Source organism: Protobothrops mucrosquamatus, unplaced genomic scaffold (genome assembly GCF_001527695.2).
Source record: "Protobothrops mucrosquamatus isolate PMUCROS unplaced genomic scaffold, P.Mucros_1.0 scaffold4707, whole genome shotgun sequence".
Lineage (NCBI taxonomy): Eukaryota > Metazoa > Chordata > Lepidosauria > Squamata > Viperidae > Protobothrops > Protobothrops mucrosquamatus.
Window position 1 is genome coordinate 52,848 of NW_015390602.1, and position 19,472 is coordinate 72,319.

Genomic DNA, 19,472 nt, shown 5'->3' on the forward strand with positions numbered 1-19,472 from the left:
GATCTGTAAGCTAATTGGGAAGTTGAAAGGAACATTTTGGAAGAAGATAATGGAAATGTACTTCCATATCATGCCAAGAAAACTGCATGGATATTAATGTATATCCACATTTCAGCAGTTGAGGCTAGCTAACCTAAGGGAAATTTGACTGCTTTTTTATTTGGGCCACATAGAACAACTGGGGATTGAGTTTAGCATTTTGAATGAATGAATGAATGAATGAATGAATGAATGAATGAATGAATGAATGAATGAATGAATGAGCGAGCAAGAAGCAAGCAAGCAAGCATTGTTTCCTAAAGAGTAAAATTTGAGTTCACATTTGCATAATCTTATACTTCTATAAGGTTATCAAATCCGCAGATGGTAATTGGGAGTTGGAATCTACAATTGGGACATCATGTTCAAGTGGGGCTGGGTTTGAAGGCATCCATGTGTGAGGATTTGTTTTGTTTTTTAAAAATGCGATAAGCCTATTGTACTTTTTCAACTATAGCATAGTTTGTTTGTTTTTTTTGTTTTCCGCCACCAAATGATAAGTGTTGTTTGTTGTTAGCAACTGTGGTCAGAAGAGCTTTGGAAAGCTGCAAAAAAGAGGATTTGGGGACCACCAGTGGCCCACCCCAGTCTGAAACTTCATTGATGTCTCACTTAGCAATGGAAACGTTGGGCTTAATGGTGGTCTTAAGTTGAGGACTACCTGTACACTATATTTACATCTGGAAGGCATCTCTATAGCTTTAGCATAGGAACAACAACCATTTCAGCCTTTGTTTATGCTGTCTTCTCAGAGAAGCACAGACTAAAATTATCCCCTCTTTCTCTTGTCTTTGTTTCCAGCATGAAGTCACCCTGACAAGACTTCCTCAAGTACAGGATCCAAAGGTCACTGCCCCCACGATACCAGATGATGACACCGACAACTTCTACACTGCTTACGGCAACCACAAGTGCAAGAAATGCCCACCAGGTATCACATTATCAGCTCAACCTGATCCTTCTTAGTAAGACCTGGACATGTACTGTATATGACTTGCCCCTTTTTTTGAGAAAGATAACTTGGACCGTTCTTTCTTGCTGACCCCGTGGGACAATCATTTTCAAAAGATCATTTCCGAATAATTATTTTTTGCATCATTGTTCCTCGTTCCGAGAAATGTGCATGAGCAGAAGCAAGGGAGGGTTGGGTGACCAAGCTGGAAGCAGTGACAAAACTGCACAGGAAATGACCCGTTCCAAGAACTGTGCTCAGAAGCCATTGGAAGTTGTAGATAACAGCAGAAGCCTACTTTGAAAATAATAATAATAATAAAAAAAATCACATTGCATTAGTCATTTCCCCAGAAATGCTAAATAGAATTCATGATGCGGTAAGAATTTGAAAAAAAGAAAGCCAGATGGAAAAAATGTGACCCTTGAAAAGTTAAGTGAGTATTCCGGGACACCTAGTTAGCGTGGCCATAAAGAAGAAAGTTGGAAATTATAACTTGGCACAACTTTCTGGATAGCTACCACTTTTCTTCTAGGAAACTGGACAAAAAAAATATTGCTGTGATGTTCATTTTATTGCGGCTAAGGAGGTGATTCAGAGGGATTAGAAGCACATCCTGCTGTTCAAAAAAAAAAGTGTGTTTTTCCCCTCCCTCCCAAATAATAGGCCCACGCTGCTTCTGATGGACTTCCACTGGCTATTCCCCTTAATATTACGTCTTTCTGAGCACAACTACAATGTATGCTTCTGCTTAAAAAGGCGGATTCCCAGCTGGTTGACACACATATACTTCTGACATAATAATGTTGTTAGTTGCGAAGTTGTGTCTGACCCATCGCGACCCCATAGACAACGTTCCTCCAGGCCTTCCTATCCTCTACCATCTTCTGGAGTCCATTTATGCTCACACCTCCTGCTTCAGTGACTCTATCCAGCCACCTCATTCTCTGTCGTCCCCTTCTTCTCTTGCCCTCCGTCTTTCCCAGCATCAGGCTCTTCTCCAGTGAATCCTTCCTTCTCATTAGGTGGCCAAAATATTTGAGTTTCAACTTCAGGATCTGGCCTTCTAAAGAGCAGTCAGGGTTGATCTCCTCTAGGACTGACTGGTTTGATCACCTTGCAGTTCAGGGGACTCGCAGGAGTCTTCTCCAGCACCAGAGTTCAAAGGCCTCAATTCATAATAATACTGAGACACTTCTGCCCTGTGCAAGACAGTATTTGTTTTTTTTACTCAATTTACATCACCGCCCGTCAGAACTACCACCGCACACCGGTGATCCTACTATCACCAATGTGCCATGGACCCTGGGGGGAGGGCGGAAGGAAGGGGGAAGGTGTGGGGGGGGAAATGAAAGTAATGGAAGTCGCCCCGCTGTGAGAAGACTGTAGCTACACAGCCAGAGTGACTGTTTTTTTTTCAAAAACATCTTCTTTGAAATTGATTGGATGATTGGGGAGGGAGGAAGAGGAACCAGCAATGGGAAGTGCGTAAGAGGATTGTGCCTACTTGGGATTTTGGCACGCGAATTTCAGTTCTGGCTTGGCTTTGCTGTATTTCACTTGACCTTTAGTAAACTATACCTTTCTCCACAAATGGAGTCAAGGATCGTTCTTGCTTCAAGGTTCAAGTTGGGACAGGACTGCTACACCACCCATCTCTCATATGTGTGTCTCGGGGTGGCTCACAAGTTAAAGCAACCAAAACCAAGCTACTCTCAACAAAATTAAAAACCATTCGAACAGCGAAAACAAATAACCAAGGCCACCAGATAAAAATAAATAAATCATAGGAGAGTGCCAACCTACAGCTCACAAACAATAAGCCATCCTGCAGACTCCCTACTTCTAAATCTAGGACTGTGGTGGCGAACCTATGGCACGGGTGCCAGAGGCGGCACTCAGAACCCTCTCTGTCGCCCCAGTCCTAGGCCTTCAGCTGGGTTTTATAAGACCTTTTCGCTTTAGGCCTCTGCCGCCGTGTGCAAAAAAAAAAAAAAGGTTCAATCAATCAATCAATTTCAACTTCTGGCGGGGAAAAAAACGATCTCGCAAAGTTGGAATTGATTGATTGAACTTTTTAGTCCCACCCAGTCTGCCGTTACCACCGCAGCCACGCCCACCCAATGGGCCACACCCACCAATGGGCCACACCCACCCGGCACCCGACGATGCATAAATGGGTTTTGGGTTGCAGTTTGGGCACTCGGGCTCTAAAAGCTTCGCCATCACTGATCTAGGAGATCCCCAGGCCTGATGGCACAGCCATGTGTTCGGGGACTTCTTAAAAGCCAACAGGGTTGGGCCAATCTGACTTCAGGGTGGATGATCTACCAAAGCCTGGGTGCCTTAGCAGGATAGATTCTGCTCCTGGGTCCCATCAGTGGGAACCCTTTTAAACAGGGGACTCGCAACATACTACTTCTGCCAGATTTGATGGGATGGGTAGATACAACAGGGGAGGGAACAGTGCTAATTGCTTTCTATAGCTGTGTAGTAGATTTATTTTCTGCCTTTATTTGGTGCAACCTGGACATCCATTGTATGGCTGGATCTGCAGTTCCTAGAGAATTCTTGTCTTTTAATACAGGGGTTCCCCAAACCCTGGTCTGAGGACCGGGACCGGTCTGCAGCCTGTTGGGAACTGAGCATGCAAGCAGCGGGCGAATGCGCGAAGTTCCATTTGCATATGCGCAGAATTAGGTTGTGCACACAAAACCATTCCCTGCCACTGCTGCTACTGCTACCACTGCTGGTCCACCAAGCCAGAAAAGTTGGAGACCTCTGTTTTAATATATATATACTTTTAACGTGTACTTATTTTTTACGTCTTTTGTTTTCTTCCAGGCACGTTCGTCTTTCAGCCTTGTGCTATCCCCAGAACTAGAGGGACTTGCCGGCCCTGTGAAAACAACACCTTTTCCAAGCTGCCGAATTCCTTCAATGCCTGCTTTCGTTGCAGAGCCTGCAGGATTTTAGGTATGAAGGATGGAGACCATTTTAAATTTTTTTTTTGGAAGAACTTTTTTATTTTTTCCAACTCTCCCCCATACATATCAGCAAATGTACCGTGATATTTAACATACGTTCTTTTTACATTCTTATCTATCAGATACTCTTTTTTTTAAATAAATTTTTTATTAATTTTTGAAATTAAACAACAAATAACACAAATATGATGCATTTACTTACACAAACAGAAAAGATAATACATTTTCGGAGACGCTCGGCAGTCCCCGCCTTGCCTCCACCCTCATTCACCTTCCTCTTCCTTCCTCTCCCTAAACCCACAACCTCTCCTCTTTGCTCCTTTCCACCTCCCTACATCCCATCTCCCTTCTTAACCACCTCATCGAGTGCAGTTTGGGGTACCAGCCGAGCATCTCCTCTTTTTAATACAATTCCATTATTTACCTATAATATATAAATACATCAATTTTTATAATTCCCCTAATCCCCTTCTCCCCTCCTCCCCCCTCCCCGGACTTCCCAGAACTGAGTACAGGAATAATCACATAATAATCCAAATCTAACCCAAACAACCCATTCATAATATAAACAAGTATAAACTTACTATCTGTCAGATACTCTTAATAAAATAAAGTAAATACATACACATAAATTTTGGTGTTGCTCGCCCATTTCCCCTTTCGCTGTATCCACACTCCTACTCTTTCTTCTCTACCTTCTTTCTCCCTTTCTTCTCTTTCTTCCCTACTTCCCTCTTCTTCCTCTCCTCTCCTCTTTCCTTCACCACTCCCCTCCCATTTCTCCCCACTTCTCCTCCTCTTCTCCTCCAACCTTCCTACTTCCTTCTCCCCTCCTTTACTCTCTTCTCTCTCTCCTCTCCTTTCTTCCTTCTCATCCCTCTTCAGATACAATTCAGGGGTAATGTCCGAGCAACTCCTCTCTCTAAATTTCCCCATCTATGTTATATATAATAAGATTGATTTTCTATTACGTTAATACTTCTATTTATCTGACCTTCTCGGTATATACTTCTATAAATATATAATACGACCTCCGGTTATTCAATACTGTGTCGCCTGAGTCTCCCTCCTTATCTTGGATGGAGACAATTTTATTTACTTAGTTCGTTAGATTTTTATCCCGCTTTATTACTTTATAGGTAACTCAAGGCAGCAAACCTGCATAATACTCTCCCCTCTCTTTTTTCTTTTTTTCTTTTCCCCCATAACAACAATCTTCTGAGGTGGGCAGGGCTGAAAGAGTGATTGACTGGCCCAAAGACACTCAAACAGGTTTTCATGCCTAAAGTGAGACTAGAACTCACCGTCTCCCGGTCATTGGTCAAAGTCACCTAGTTAGCTTTCCTGTCTAAGGCGGGGCTAGAACTCACCGTCTCCCAGTTTCTAGTCTCGTGTCATAACCACTGGACGAAACTGGCTCTCATCTTATATTTGAAATGATATTTTAAACAATAAAAAGTCATCGATGCAATGAATTGAAGAAATGAAATGAAAGTCTGAGCCCAGGGCCGGTTATGGAAGGGTTCCACCCACTGCATTCCAAGAAGTCGCGCACAGGCCATACTAAGTTGAAATGAAATGTATTTGCTTTTGGCAATTCAAACATCTGGGCTTTTCTCCAGACATCCTGGTTAAGGGTCTCTTGGGCTAACATTGCCATGTGGTCTTAGCTTAAGTCTTCGTTGCTGCTCAGAACGGCTATAATTCTTAAATTTGTGATGTATTCTCTTTCCAGATGAGGTAGAAATCAGAAGGTGTACCGCAACCACAAATACTGAGTGTGCTTGCAAGAATGGAAGCTTCTGCTTGCCTGTCCAGCCCTGTGAAGCTTGCAGTAAATGTACAACAAGGTCAGCATTAATCGACACCGCTTAATACGCTTTGGAATTAACTTGGCATTCTCTACTCCAGTGATGGCGAACCTTTTAGAGACCGAGTACCCCAAAACTGGTCCTGCCCCCGCTCCACCCCCTGCCCTGCCCCCTCCCCGCCTGCCCACACAGCAACTCACCACCTCCAGCAGATCACCCAGGCAGCCCAGCAGCGCCATGGTGGCCACGCCCTCTGCCCACACCCTGCAAGATCAACTGTGCGGGATGGGGCGTGAGGGCAGTCTTGTCTACGCTGCCTGGCTGCCATGTCCTTGGCTGCACTGCTCCGTGTGGGCCACGCTCGGGGGCGACTCTCCTCCAGGGAGGCTGTTGGTGAGGAGGGGGTCATGGGAGGAGGCGAGGCTGGGGGAACGGCACATGTGCCCACAGAGAGGGCTCCGAGTGCTGCCTCTGGCACGCGTGCCATAGGTTTGCCACCACTGCTCTACTCTGACATGAAAAAAAATTGGAAGAGGTTTGGAGAATGTGCCTGAAATGAAGATCACAGATCTTAGGGAAGGGAAGAGCAAGCTAGAGGGGAAAAAAACAGGAGGGTCTGCTAGCACCACCCTCTAATTTCCAAGCTTTGGATCATCCCCGAGGATAAATTCATAAAGGAATATAGAATAACCGAGCTGGAAGAGACCTTGAAGGTCTTCTAGTCCAACCACATGCTCAAGCAGGAGACCCTATATCATTCTAGACAAGTGACTGTCCAGTCTCGTCTTGAAAACCTCCAGTGAGGGAGCATTCAGAATTTCTAGAGGCAAGCTGTTCCACTGGTTAATTCTTCTCACTGACAGGAACTTTCTCCTTAAGTCTGGATTGGGTTTCTCCTTGATAAGCTTCCATCCAAGGCTACTTGTCCTGCCCTCAGGTGCTTTGGAGAATAAGTTGACCTTCTCTTCTCTGTGGACAGCCCCTCAAATATTGGAAGACTGCTGTCATGTCAGCCCTGGTCCTTCTCTTCACTTGAAGCTGTGTTCACCTCTTCCCGAAGCCACAGTTTGAAGCATAAAAGCACCACATCCGGGTAGAGACTTGGCTCAACTGTTTTGAAGCCACCTTACAGTGACCAGTTGAGAGTAAGCTTAGTTTTGATGATCCTCCCACCATAAGTAAGATCTGTACCTGCCCTAGATCAGTGTGGAAATGCCTCAGGTACCTACACTGAGCTTTTAAGATTCTGAGTGATAGTTTGTGAAGCAGTGGTTTTGCACAGACTTACATCTGGAGGTATTGCAGTCTTGTTGGCAGCTTCTTGAATAGGTAACTTCTACAGGGTGGTGAAATTGGCCTGTCCATCACCAGATGCCAGTTTCCTGTTGGCAGTCTCTCACAGTAGCATAATGGAAGGTATATCTGAAAAGAACAATTCCAGCGACTGCCACAGTACAACCCAGCCCTTGTGACACCACAACAGCTCTCATCTGCTTACTTGAGTGCTTTATTTTGTTGATATATGTATATTCCTACGATATGTCTTGGAAATGTTCTGGATTGCCAAGTAATCTAGAATCTTAGGATAGGTTAGCAGCAGTTGGCTGCTGCTTCTAGTGGTTCAGCTTTCAATGATTCCAATTGATGCTTGTTTCAGTCTGAGTGGTGACCAAGTCCTTCAGCGTCAATTTTCTTTTTGTGTCCATAGCTGTGGTCCTGGAGAAAAGAAGGTGCAGGACTGCACGCCTACAAGTGACATCAGGTGTCTTCCTGATACTACCTCATCACCTCCAACAAGTAAGTTGCTTGCATCCTGGTAGACCAGTATCAGTGAATGTGAGACTATGGTGCTAGCCCTAAGATGGATTTTCATACAGAACAAGAAGGAAATGTAACAAAATATGGCAACGATGACAGCTCTTGGTTAGGATACTTCCTGAGCAGACAGATTATTTGATTCCTGTTGTCCTCTGGCCTTTGAACCTGCAACCGTCCCTTCTATGGAAGAGAATCAGCATCCTGTATCTGCTAAGCAGGGACAGTTCTTTGGAAGTTGCTACCATATTAGATCAGGGGTCTTCAAACTTGGCCCTTTTATGACTTGTGGACTTCAGCTCCCACAATTCCTCAGCCAGCGTGCCTGGCTGAGGAATTCTGGGAGTTGAAGTCCACAAGTCATACAAGGGCCAGGTTTGAAGACCCCTGTATTAGATTTTGTTTGTTAAAGACAGGGATGAGGGGAATTTAGATGAAATAGAAAAAGGAGATTTATATACTTAGGTATTTTGGTTGATTTCTACTGGACCTTTGTGGACTCCTAAGGAGAATTGAAGATTTAGAGATGAGTTGTAGAAAATGGGGTGAGTTGTGGAATGAAGGTGCATCTGATTGTGTTTTAAGAGAGAGTGATATGTTGTTAACGGTGGGGTCCTTGGTGCTCCCTAAGCTTGGTTGTTTTCTTGCAGACGTTTCATTGCCAAACTAGGTAAAATCATCAGTGCTAGTAGGGAGCGACAGTTTGCTCTCATTTTATATGCTAGTGCAGGGGTGGGGGACCTTGGCTCTTTTTATGACTCGTGGACTTCAACTCCCAGAATTCCTGAGCCAGCCATGCTGAGGGGTAAGGGAGAGGTTTCCAAGCTGAGCCACGCTGGCTCAGGAATTCTGGGAGTTGAAGTCCACCAGTCATAAAAGAGCCAAGGTCCCCCACCCCTGTGGCTTGCTTGTAAGTGTTGGTCTGAGTGGGCTTTATCAGGTTCCTTTATTGGCTGTTGTTTACTGTTAGATTGTTTGTCTGTGTTGGTTGTTCCTTGATGGGGTATTGTTTACTTCTTGGTTGTCAGTCTTCTAGGGTTAATCTTGGTGTTAATCTCTGCTTTAGACCAATCAATCAAACAATGTCCCCATCAAGGAACTTCCAAAGACAAACAACATCACATAAACAACAGCTCAATCAAAGAATCACCAAAACCACTTTAGTCTCTAGAATGGGCTTTTATCAGTTTCTCGTCGGATGAGGCTGATTCCAGAACAGGGTTTGTAGATTAAACTCATTACATCAAATTTTATTGCAAGCCTCTCAGAAGCCAGTATAGGACTCAGTTTGAAGAAGCATTGCCATTCAAATGATCAGTCTATACCAGGGGTGTCAAATTGCCGGTCCACGGGCCGGATGTGTCATGCCGAAACCGCGCCCACCCCATTGCCGGCAATGGGGAAAAAGTCGCGATACGTCACAACATATCACGTGACGTTGCGAGTTTGACACCCCTGGTCTATACCTACCTTTTTTCCTTTCTTTTCCTTTCATTTTAAGGTTCCCCTGCAGTAGGAGATCATAGATGGATCTGGCTCATTGTGCTTCCTCTGGGGCTGTCTGTAGTGTTGGGCCTGGTATGGTGTTGGAAAAAAAACACAAGCTTTAGAAACGGTAAGAATAATATTTCTGTTTTCAGTGAGACTCAAAATGTGTAAGACATTTAGCATAGCTCTTGGTATGATAGTGTGATAAGCAAAGAACTTTTTAATCATGAAAAAACAAAGAAGGAAGCCTCAACAGTATTCAGAAGTTATAGAGTCTAGAATCCTGCCATCCTACTCTGCATAATACAGTGTTTCTCAACCTTGGGAACTTGAAGAACCATGGACTTCAAGTCCCAGAATTCTGGAGAAAAGATGGACAGAATTGATCTTGGGGGGGGGGGTCAGCTTTACTTGACTGCGTTATTACTTGCTGGTTTCATTTACTCATTTTGGAGTGTAGAAATCCTTTTTGCAAGATTGAGTCAAATATCTCTTTAATATGACTTTGCGTTATTGTAATAACTCAAGTCCCTCAACATCTTCATGTAGATGGAGATTTGAGGAAGCTCTACAGCTTTGGTGTTTGCTAGCCTTTTGCAAGAATTCCTGTCTTCTCCTCCAGCGTTTTAGAACTGAGGTCACTCCAAGTTTGAATTCAAGTTAGATCTTCTAGAATCTGGGGTAGAACAAGCCATCCCAAAACAGCTGTTCCATGCATGTAGCAGTTTGTGCATGAATCATTCATCAGGTTCCCCTTTAAATGCCTTTATAACATGTCCACATGTGATCACTGCTCTGCTGGCTAAATTTCTCTATATCATCCTGTTTTCTCTTACAGCCTGCACAGGTTTCTGGAGCACCACGGTAAGAACTCTTTTCTCCTCTGGAGATGGGAAAAGTAATACTGGGTGAGGGGATTTTTTTTTTAGTCTCACAACGTTTGTATGAGAAGCTATCTTTTACTGTAACATGGGAAGTCATGTTATAAGCCATGTTGCTTTTTTCAGCCTATTAAGTGTGATTATTTTTCAGCCTTCCCTCCTTAGCCATAGAATATAGGGTATTTGGCATACACAAAATAGGTTATGTCAGTGGTGGCGAACCTATGGCACGCGTGCCAGAGGCGGCACTCAGAGTCCTCTCTGTGGGCACACGTGCTGTCGCCCCAGCCCCGTGGCCCCCTGCGGCCCCCTCCTCACCAGCAGCCCCCCGGAGGAGAGTCACCCCTGGGCACGGCCCGCACGGAGCAGCGCGGCCAAGGACATGGCAGCCGGGCAGCAGGGACAAGACTCCACCCTCGCGCCCCGTCTTGCACAGATGATGTTGCAGGGTGTGGGCGGAGGGCGTGGCTGCCATGGCACTGCAGGGCCACCTGGGCGATCTGCGACGGGCCATGGAGGCGGTGGGTGGCCCGGCGTGCGGGTGGGGCAGGGATCAGGTGGGGGCAGAGCAGGCAGGGCGGGAGGCGGGGCGGGGGGCAGGTTTTGGGCACTCGGTCTCTAAAAGGTTCGCCATCACTGGGTTATGTCATTGGGCTCTGCATGCTGTAAGATCATTATGAAGATTTAATAAAAATTATGTTGCATTAGAACAACATTATGATTGTATCATCCTTGAGTAGAAGGGAAGAGCTCTTTTTTTAAAATGAATGAAGGAATCTTTATTAGCAAAGTATAACATGTATACAGTGAGATTGACTGAGCCTCCCTCCGTGCTCCCCCACCACAACTCACAGTGACTACAACCCCACCAACTTATTACACCCTGTGAGCTAATTGCACAGCACACAGGCCTCACGAATCTATCGTGCATAAAATTATGTCCCATTCAAGAGCCTGACAGCCCATAAATAAAACATAATTGGGTGTAAAGATAAAGAGAGGAAATGTTTTGCTGAAAAAAAAACTTGGAAAGAAAGGTATCCAACTTCCACAGTGGAGTATCTGCAGTGTTGTTACAGAAATAGCAGTAGCACTTAGACTTACATGCCGCTTCACAGTGCTTTACAGCCATTTCTAAACAGTTTACAGAGTCAGCCTCTTGCCCCCAACAATCTTGGTCCTCCTTTTATTGACCTTGGAAGGATGGAAGGCTGAATCAACCTTGAGCCAGATCGAACTGCTGGCAGGAGGCAGAATTAGCCTGCAATACTACATTTTAACTATTTTACCACCACGGCTCATCATATATGGAGCTGCCTTGAGGACCGTTCAGAAGGTGCAGCTAGTCCAGGATGTGGCAGTGCCAGCACTGGTGGGCATGCTTTGTTATGCCTATTGTTATGCCTATGCCTCCCCACAAGCTGCGCTGTTTACCTGTAGGCTTGTGAGTGCAATTCAGTGTGTTCGTTGTCTCCTTTAAAGCCCTTCATCTATCTCACTCATTGTCATATTTCTTGTTGATAATTGTCATATTTCTTGTTGATTCTAACCACTGCGCCAGTGGTTAGAGTGCAGTTGTTGTTGTTAGTTGCGAAGTTGTGTCCGACCCATCGCGACCCCATGGACAACGTTCCTCCAGGCCTTCCTGTCCTCTACCATCTTCTGGAGTCCATTTAAGCTCACGCCTCCTGCTTCAGGGACTCCATCCAGCCACCTCATTCTCTGTCATCCCCTTCTTCTATTGCCCTCAATCTTTCCCAGCATTAGGCCCTTCTCCAGTGAGTCCTTCCTTCTCATTAGGTGGCCAAAGTATTTGAGTTTCATCTTCAGGATCTGGCCTTCTAAAGAGCAGTACTGCAGGCTAATTCTGCTGACTGCCAGCTGCCAGGAGTTCGGCAGTTTGATTCTCACCGGCTCAGGGTTCACTCAGCCTTCCACCCTTCTGAGGTCGAGGTCGGTAAAATGAGCCAGATTGTTAGGGGTGATAAAACCACCTAGAGAGGGCTGTAAAGCACTGTGAAATGGTATATAAGTCTAAGTGCTATTGCTATTGCTATTCATGGCATTATAAGGCAGGGTTATTTGTGGGACTGCCTATCTCCAGCTATTTCTGTCCATTCAGTGAGATCGGATAGAGTGGGAATGTTTTGGATCCCAACAACTAAACAATCCATGTATAGGTCGAATGTGGAACCCCTGTTTGATGGTGTTTGGTTTACAACAGGATTTCTCAACCTTGGCAACTTTAAGAGAAGTGGACTTCAACTCCCAGAATTCTCAGAGTTGAAGTCCGCACATCTTAAAGTTGCCGAGAAACCCAAGTTTATAGGGTTGTCACTAGCTAATTATGAATTTTTCTCATTTTTTTTGTACCGTTCTCCCTTGGGAAGGTGTCCAGAGTCATCCGTAGTTGGGCCGTTTCTAAATTGCCAAAATAAATATGTTCAGATGAATTGAAATGAGAGTTACATAGTTCTTGGTTGTAAATACAGGACAATACATACATGTAGTCTAATTTTTGAAGATTTCACGGATTTGAATTTTGTTGTTGTTTCAATTTATGGTCTGCATTAAGGAATGTAGTAGAAAGTCTTCAAGTTGAAAATGGAGAAAAATAATGTAACCAAGTTAGGGATAGCACATATTGTTTGTGTAAGACCTTTTTCTTTAAAAAAAATATCTATCTATATATATATATATATTGCATATGTTTTGTATTGTTCATTCCTTCTTATGCTGTTTGAACTATTTGAAAATTTTCTTCAAGGGGGATCAGGTTAGTCAGTTATCCAAGCAGAATAGTCATCTACAAATCTGGTTATCTTTCTTTGCCCATAACAGTCTTATCTGAATAGTTTGGTAAAACATCTCTTAATATGCTGTGTTTACTAGCATTACTAAATTTAGCATTAATTAATCAAGCAAGCAATTATACAATTAAACTGCTAACAATTAAGCAATTAAAATTAATTTTCCTGGCATTCGTTACATTAATTCACTATTAATTTAACAGGAAATTAATTTTAACAGAAAAATTAATTGTTGAAGTCATTACAATGGCTAATGATCCTCCACTCAACCTGGGTAGATTGAATTCTCAGAATTAACTCTAACTTTGGTGAATATTGCTACCCACAGTATCCTTCTTGTAAAATAAACAGTAGCTAAAGTGGCATCCTCTGTTAAATGGGGAAGAACGAATATTTGGAATGTCATTTAATTCAGTAAGACTTGGTTCCCCTATCTAAAGGGATATGCACGCTCTTAAAAATCCAGAGACACAGTCACATTTTATTTCTAAGAGCTAGTAAAATCCACCGTATGTTTGTTTTTTGCAAGAGTACCCAATTCCTCCAATATCTGCAGAAGAGATCCAGTCCAGAGCCAAGGGAAGAACGTGATGACAACATGTTGAACATGCAAAGGAACCAGAGGTGCAAAATATTTTCACCCAGTCGTAGCACTGCCAATGGACAAGCACCAGACGTAATGATTCCATTAAGAGCTTCCCCTCCAGAGGTAACCAAAATGTAAAAATGCGGTGATTGTTAGTCACACACGTATGCACAACTATTTCTTTATTGAACTTTTGAAATTAGGAAAAAAAGTCCGGTCCTCACATTTACAATCATGGTAAACACACACACACACACACACACACACACCGTTGTTACATAATTGCAATTCAGGCATTTGGTAATTGGCTTACAATTACAACCATTTGCAGCCTCCTGTGATAGCAGTAGCACTTAGGCTTATATATCGTGCTTTACAGCACACTCCGGGCAGTTTACGATGTGAGCACCTTTCCCACAACAATCTGGGTCCTTGTTTGATCGACCTCAGAAAGATGGAAGCCTGAGTCCATCTTGAACCGGTCAGGATCGAACTCCGAACTGTGGGCAGAGTTTGCCTGCAATACTGCATTCTAACCATTGTGCATATGGTGTACCGTGTGATTGTAGCTTTGGATCTTTTTGCCAGCTTCTGGCAAAAATCGCCCATTCAATGGGTTCGCACTTAACCATATAAAACGATATAACAATATAAAACACGGTCATGCGATTGGGTCCAAGTTGTCTTATGACCGCAATGACTTACAATGGAAATTCCTGTCCCAATTATGTTTGTAAGTTGAGGGCTATCTTACTAATTGCATGAATGCAATGGAGTTCTATTCATTCAGGAGGTGTGATGGCCCAGTGGTTAAAGACGCTGAGCTTGTCAGCTGGAAAGCTGAAAACCCGGGTTTGAGACCCGAGTGCTGCGTGACTGGGTGAGCTCCTGTCACTTGCTCCTGCCTACTGTAGCAGTTCGAAAGGACGCAAATGCGTGTAGATACATAGGCGCCATTTCAGTGGGAAGGTAACAGTGTTCACCTCAGCATATAGTCACGCTGGCCAAATGACCATGGAAAGTTTCTTTGGATAACATGGACTCCCTCCACTAAGAAACAGAGATAAACACCGCCCCCTAGAGTCAGACACGACTGGACAAGGGGAAACTTTTATCTTTACTTTTCCTTTTCTTTCTCATTATAGGAAGGTCAAGGATGTGCAGAAAGAAGGAAGTTAGTTCCTGAAAATGGCAGGAACGCAGTAGAGAGTAAGTGCTCTTAAATTCTTGCAAGTTAATTTGGATTCTTTTTTGTCAGAATACTCCTTGAGATATCATGTATTAGATATATAGTAACTAGAAGATTCTTCTTCTTCTTGTGCTCTATCCGTTATCGGACGTTGGCGAGCATGTTGGGTGATCCTGTTTTTATCAGCAGCCGCACGAAAAAGTGCTGCTGAGTTTTGTCCAAACCAGTCCAAACCTTAGATTTTGAAGCCACGATGTTCTTCTTCTGCCTGGACCTCATTTGCCTTCAATCTTTCCCTGGAGGATTAAATGGAGGATGCCGTATTTTTTCTGGGTGTCGCATCACATGTCTGAAATATTCTAATTTTCGTTTTTTAATTGTTTTGATGATTTCCCTGGGCTTTCCCAGGCGGCTTATCCCCTCCTCATTTCTGATCTTGTCAACCCAGCTTATACGTAACAACCGCCTGTAAATCCCCATTTCAAATGCTTCTAGTCTCTTCAGGTGGCCTTCTGTCAGAGACCAACTCTCTGAGCAGGATAAAAAAAATATAGCATCTGACAAGCCTGATTTTCAGTCTTAGGCTTATGTCGTGACTGCAGAAGACCTTTTTCATTTTGAAGAATGCTGTTCGGGCTTTCTCTATCCTTGTCTTTACTTCAACGGTCATGTCCCAGCTTTCCTGTAAATTGGAACCGAGGTGTGTGATCCTTTCAACTTTTTCTAGTGGTAGGAGCAGACAGTGTTTGCTTTTTAAACTACTAGACCCCTTTCCCGTTATTCAAAGCACCTCCTACTAGAAGTGATAAAAGCTGCCCTGTTCAATTTACAGACTGGTTTTTCTAGTTCCTATGAAACGACAAGGCTATCACTGTCAGAATCTGTTTTGGCTTGAAGGTACTAGCACGAGGTTATCTTTGGTTGCAGACCTGGCTGGCTTTGCTTGGCTGTCTCATTCTCCATGATCATCTTTACGTTTTTATTTTCATGAAGAATTTTATTTGTATCTTATTTATTTATTTGTTGTTTTTTTTAAATTCTATTGACTTTTGAGGGGCACGGGGTTTGCATTTCAAAAGAGGGAGAGGAGCAAGCAGCTGTAAAAATCTCCTATGTCCTACCAAAGGCTATCTTACTTCATCCCCATTGCTGACATCCATCAACAATTCTTTCTGCAATTCTGAAAAATGTAGCTACACTTTTATAAGGACAAGCCACTGAGTTATGTCACGCTTGATTCTGAGTTATGCCATGCCACACTTGATTCAGAGCAACCTATGCAACTGGGAAATTAGTAGCAGCTGATTAATAAGACTCCTCCTCCTCCTCCTTTCATCTCCCTCAAATTTATCATATTCCTTTCCAGCTCTGACTCTAGCTTTTGACAGCTTCATCAACAAGGTGCCTTCAAAAGACTGGAACAGATTCATGAGACTCCTCAAGTTGACCGATAACGAAATTGACTCTGCCGCAAATGCTTCACAATATGTGAATGAGCAGCATTATCAAATGCTACGGACCTGGCTGGACAAGAAGGGGCAGGCAGCCACCTTGAATGTTCTTCTGGAGGTGCTCAATGGCATGGATTTAAAGGGCATTGCGGAAGAAGTTACAAAAGGTCTCGTTGCTCAACGTTTGTATGTCTATGAAGAATAAGTTCTTAGCCAGGTGGGCCCTTCTTGAATCCAGTGTTTGTCCACCTGGCAAAGTAAGAAGGAAAAGAGGTTTGAGTTACCAGCTTCTTCTCACCAAGCCATAGGTTGTTTACATTTTAAAATAGCCCAGACTAGCACAAGGCCTTCTACGCACTGCCTGTCCAAAAGGGTTTTTATGTGGGCAGCTAGGGCTGTGCTGTACATTAGACTCGAAATCAAAAGATGCTTTCAGAGTAGGTGTGGATTATGCCAGACACAACTGTTGCCATGTCCTTACAGAAACAGTGTCCTTTTGCGGACTTTGTCAAGTCATCATTCGGAAAATACACCCTTAAGTTAAGGAGGTGTCAACAGCCCGTCATGTCTGGCTCAAAGCAGTTGGCGGCACCCTGTGTCGCTTCCTTTCTTTATTCAGCTTGGGTTTTCTCAGGATGGCACAACTGCTCTGTAAGCCCACAAAAAAAAAAGAGGCATTTCTTTAAAGAGGTGCCACACCAATTTGGCTCTTGAATGTTCAGAAATTATTACGCTACCGGTAAGTATTTCTATACCGGTGTTATTTTGAAGGTCGTCCCACTCTTTTCAGTACAAATGATGTCTTTCCCACGAAAAATTATTTGGGCAGCCAAATTGATCTTTTTCCATTGCCAATATAAATTCTATATTTTTATTTTTATTTTTTTTAAAAAACAACACAATTCGTCTCAGGTAAGTTTTGATAGTTTCAGATCTTCTTTTGGATTTGACGTAAACGAAAGATAAACGTCTTTTGTTCACGTCAAATCCAAAAGAAAAACCCAAGACTCTCAGAACTTACCTAAGACGAATTATGTGGTTTTTTAAAAAATAAAATAAAATAAAATAAAATACAGAATTTGTATTGGGAAACCATCTTTGTACATGTCTAAAAAAGTATTTGGTTTTTAAATCCTGCTGCTATTCAGTCGTCAAAGGAACCTCCACAAATAAGAACAATCCTTTCACTTGAAAAGTTGGGCCAGCGTTTGCTGTTCTGTTGACACTGTGAAGTTTTTCATATGTTTTCTGCTGAATTTGGCTCTCCTGGGTAGAGAATGCCAAATCACCAAAATGATTTCCTGTATATGTATCTCTGGGGTGCTGGGTGTAGAGGGGATACATCCCTCCCTTAATTCAATACTGCAGAGGTCCCCAAACTATGGCCCACAGCCCAATAACAGACCATGGCCTATTTGCAACTGGGTTACGTTGAGTGGCATGCCGGTGAGTGTACACTTGCATCCCCACTTGCACAAGTGGCTGGCACGCACGCATGTGTGCGCCTGCCCCTCGTGCAAAACCATCCTCTCTTCCCCTCCCCTCACCCGCACGCCGGGTCACCAACCTGCAAAGGTTGCAGAACGCTGCAATCCAGTATATTCAGGAGCTCTCCTTAAAAGATCTTTAAGAGAATTTCTTCTGCAAGGACTAGAAACATTTTCTCTTCTTTTGAATTCAGTGAAAATTAAAAATCTCAAGGAACGAAATGCTATGCCCAAAGTTATTTTCCATCTCGGTTTTTAGACAAGCCATTATACATTTCTCACAAAGAAAGGATTGTTCTTAAGTGCACTTTGGGGGTCTCCAGGAATCTCTTTTCAGTGGGAAGCCTGAAAAGACAGGACAGAAGGATTTTCCAACTACTTGTTTACAGTTTAATGTTAATTTATATTCTACGGTGTGACAGGGCAGGATCCAGATCCTCACCGAGAAGATACGTAGTATGTTGATGAAATCAGCCTGAGTTATTTATCTTTTTTAAAATACCCTGTTAATTTGAGTTCCTAAAAAAAATATGTGTGTGTTTTTGCTGCCGTTACGCCAAAAGGTCAAAATAGCATAAAAAGAAAATGGCTGATCTTTAAAATTAAAATGTTGGGGAAAAAAAAAATCCACCCTAACCAAAGTACTTTAATGTGAGGTCCTATTTCTGATTTGCAGTAAATATGGCAAGGGTTTTATTTATGACAATTTTAAAAATAAGCTGATGAATTATTTTATTTTGTAAATTATTAATCTGGAGCATGAGAAAGGGGATAGTTACCCTTATTGCACTCCGCATATTTACAAGCAATTGTTTGAGGTTGTAAAATTGCGGTGCTTCATTCTCAGTGTGCCTACAAGATCCCTCTTGTAGGTTCAAAGTGGCCCCAAAGTTGTGTAGAACGCCAGCCCTCATGTGCTGCCTTCCTTTCAGTGTTGAATTCACTGTTTTTGGCATCCCACATTTGATTCTGGATAAAGAATACTCTGGTTTGGTAGTGGGTGAATTCAGTTTCCTGTGCTCCGTGCCTTGACACTGCTATTTGGCTAGCTTACTGTGCTTGCAGTAATCCTTGATACCGGACAAAATTTGAATGACAGTGTTAGTACAAAAGGAATTAGGTGGGGGCGGTTTCTGCCCATAATTTTCAGTATTCAACCATTTAATTCAATAAGTGTGTGTGGAAGGGAAGCAGGGAGACTACAAGGTTGGGTGGCAGGGCCATCTTTCCATTCCCGGAAGAACTATCCAACAGCTTCTGGGTGGACAACTGTTCTGGATGAGCCTCTATGTCCAGATAACTCAGCTTGTGACTTTACACCGTGACTTATTGTTTGGGGTTAAAATAACATTTTTTTTATCAGGATGAATTTGAATGTGTCTTACCCTGCGGCATTTCCAGAGGCCAGTAAAAATGCAAGAGTGCCAGAAGAATTCATTTTTATTTGGTATGGAATGCAGGCAATCACTGCAGCATTAAAGAGAAGAGGGTGCATATAATGATAGATAGACCCTAGCCAGATTTTTTAAAACCTTAAGTCTCTGGCATACATTTGGCATGTTGTATGTGATGGAAGTCTTGATGAGGAAGTCCATCTGATTAAGTTTATGTGGATTTGGAAGACCGGGTTCTATGTAAATCTTTGAAATTCAACACATTTCCATTCAATGTATTGGCTGAAGTTGAACCCATAAGACGACAAGCCCAGGTCACCTTTTTTAGCAGCTGGGATCTGGATCCTGCCATGTTTGCAGACATCTGTTGAAGCAGAATTGACAAGGAACAAAAATATTGGTGCAAATAATTACTCTTCAAATTGAAGTTTGTTCCAAAGTTCTATCTATTTCTAGATATTTATGTTTATGGGGTGTTTTTGTTTCTATTTTCTCTTCTCTTTGAATACTTGGTTTAAAAATTCATGCAGAAGTGTTAACTTAAATGCATAATTATTTTAGATAGTGGGGCTGCATGAAAAA

General features: G+C 43.0%; 1 protein-coding gene across 1 annotated transcript in view; it reads left to right on the top strand.

The window, feature by feature from the left end:
• The window catches only part of LOC114923592 (tumor necrosis factor receptor superfamily member 10B-like), a 36,881-nt gene extending 20,261 nt beyond the window's left edge, over positions 1 to 16,620 (top strand). The window contains exons 2-9 of the mRNA XM_029286720.1: positions 841 to 970; positions 3,836 to 3,967; positions 5,714 to 5,828; positions 7,498 to 7,586; positions 9,106 to 9,219; positions 9,931 to 10,000; positions 14,515 to 14,543; positions 15,925 to 16,620. Of these exons, the coding sequence (XP_029142553.1) occupies positions 841 to 970; positions 3,836 to 3,967; positions 5,714 to 5,828; positions 7,498 to 7,586; positions 9,106 to 9,219; positions 9,931 to 10,000; positions 14,515 to 14,543; positions 15,925 to 16,214 (969 nt within the window). The 3' untranslated portion in view covers positions 16,215 to 16,620. The remainder of the gene's footprint in view (positions 1 to 840; positions 971 to 3,835; positions 3,968 to 5,713; positions 5,829 to 7,497; positions 7,587 to 9,105; positions 9,220 to 9,930; positions 10,001 to 14,514; positions 14,544 to 15,924) is intronic.
• The last annotated feature ends 2,852 nt before the right edge of the window (positions 16,621 to 19,472 follow it).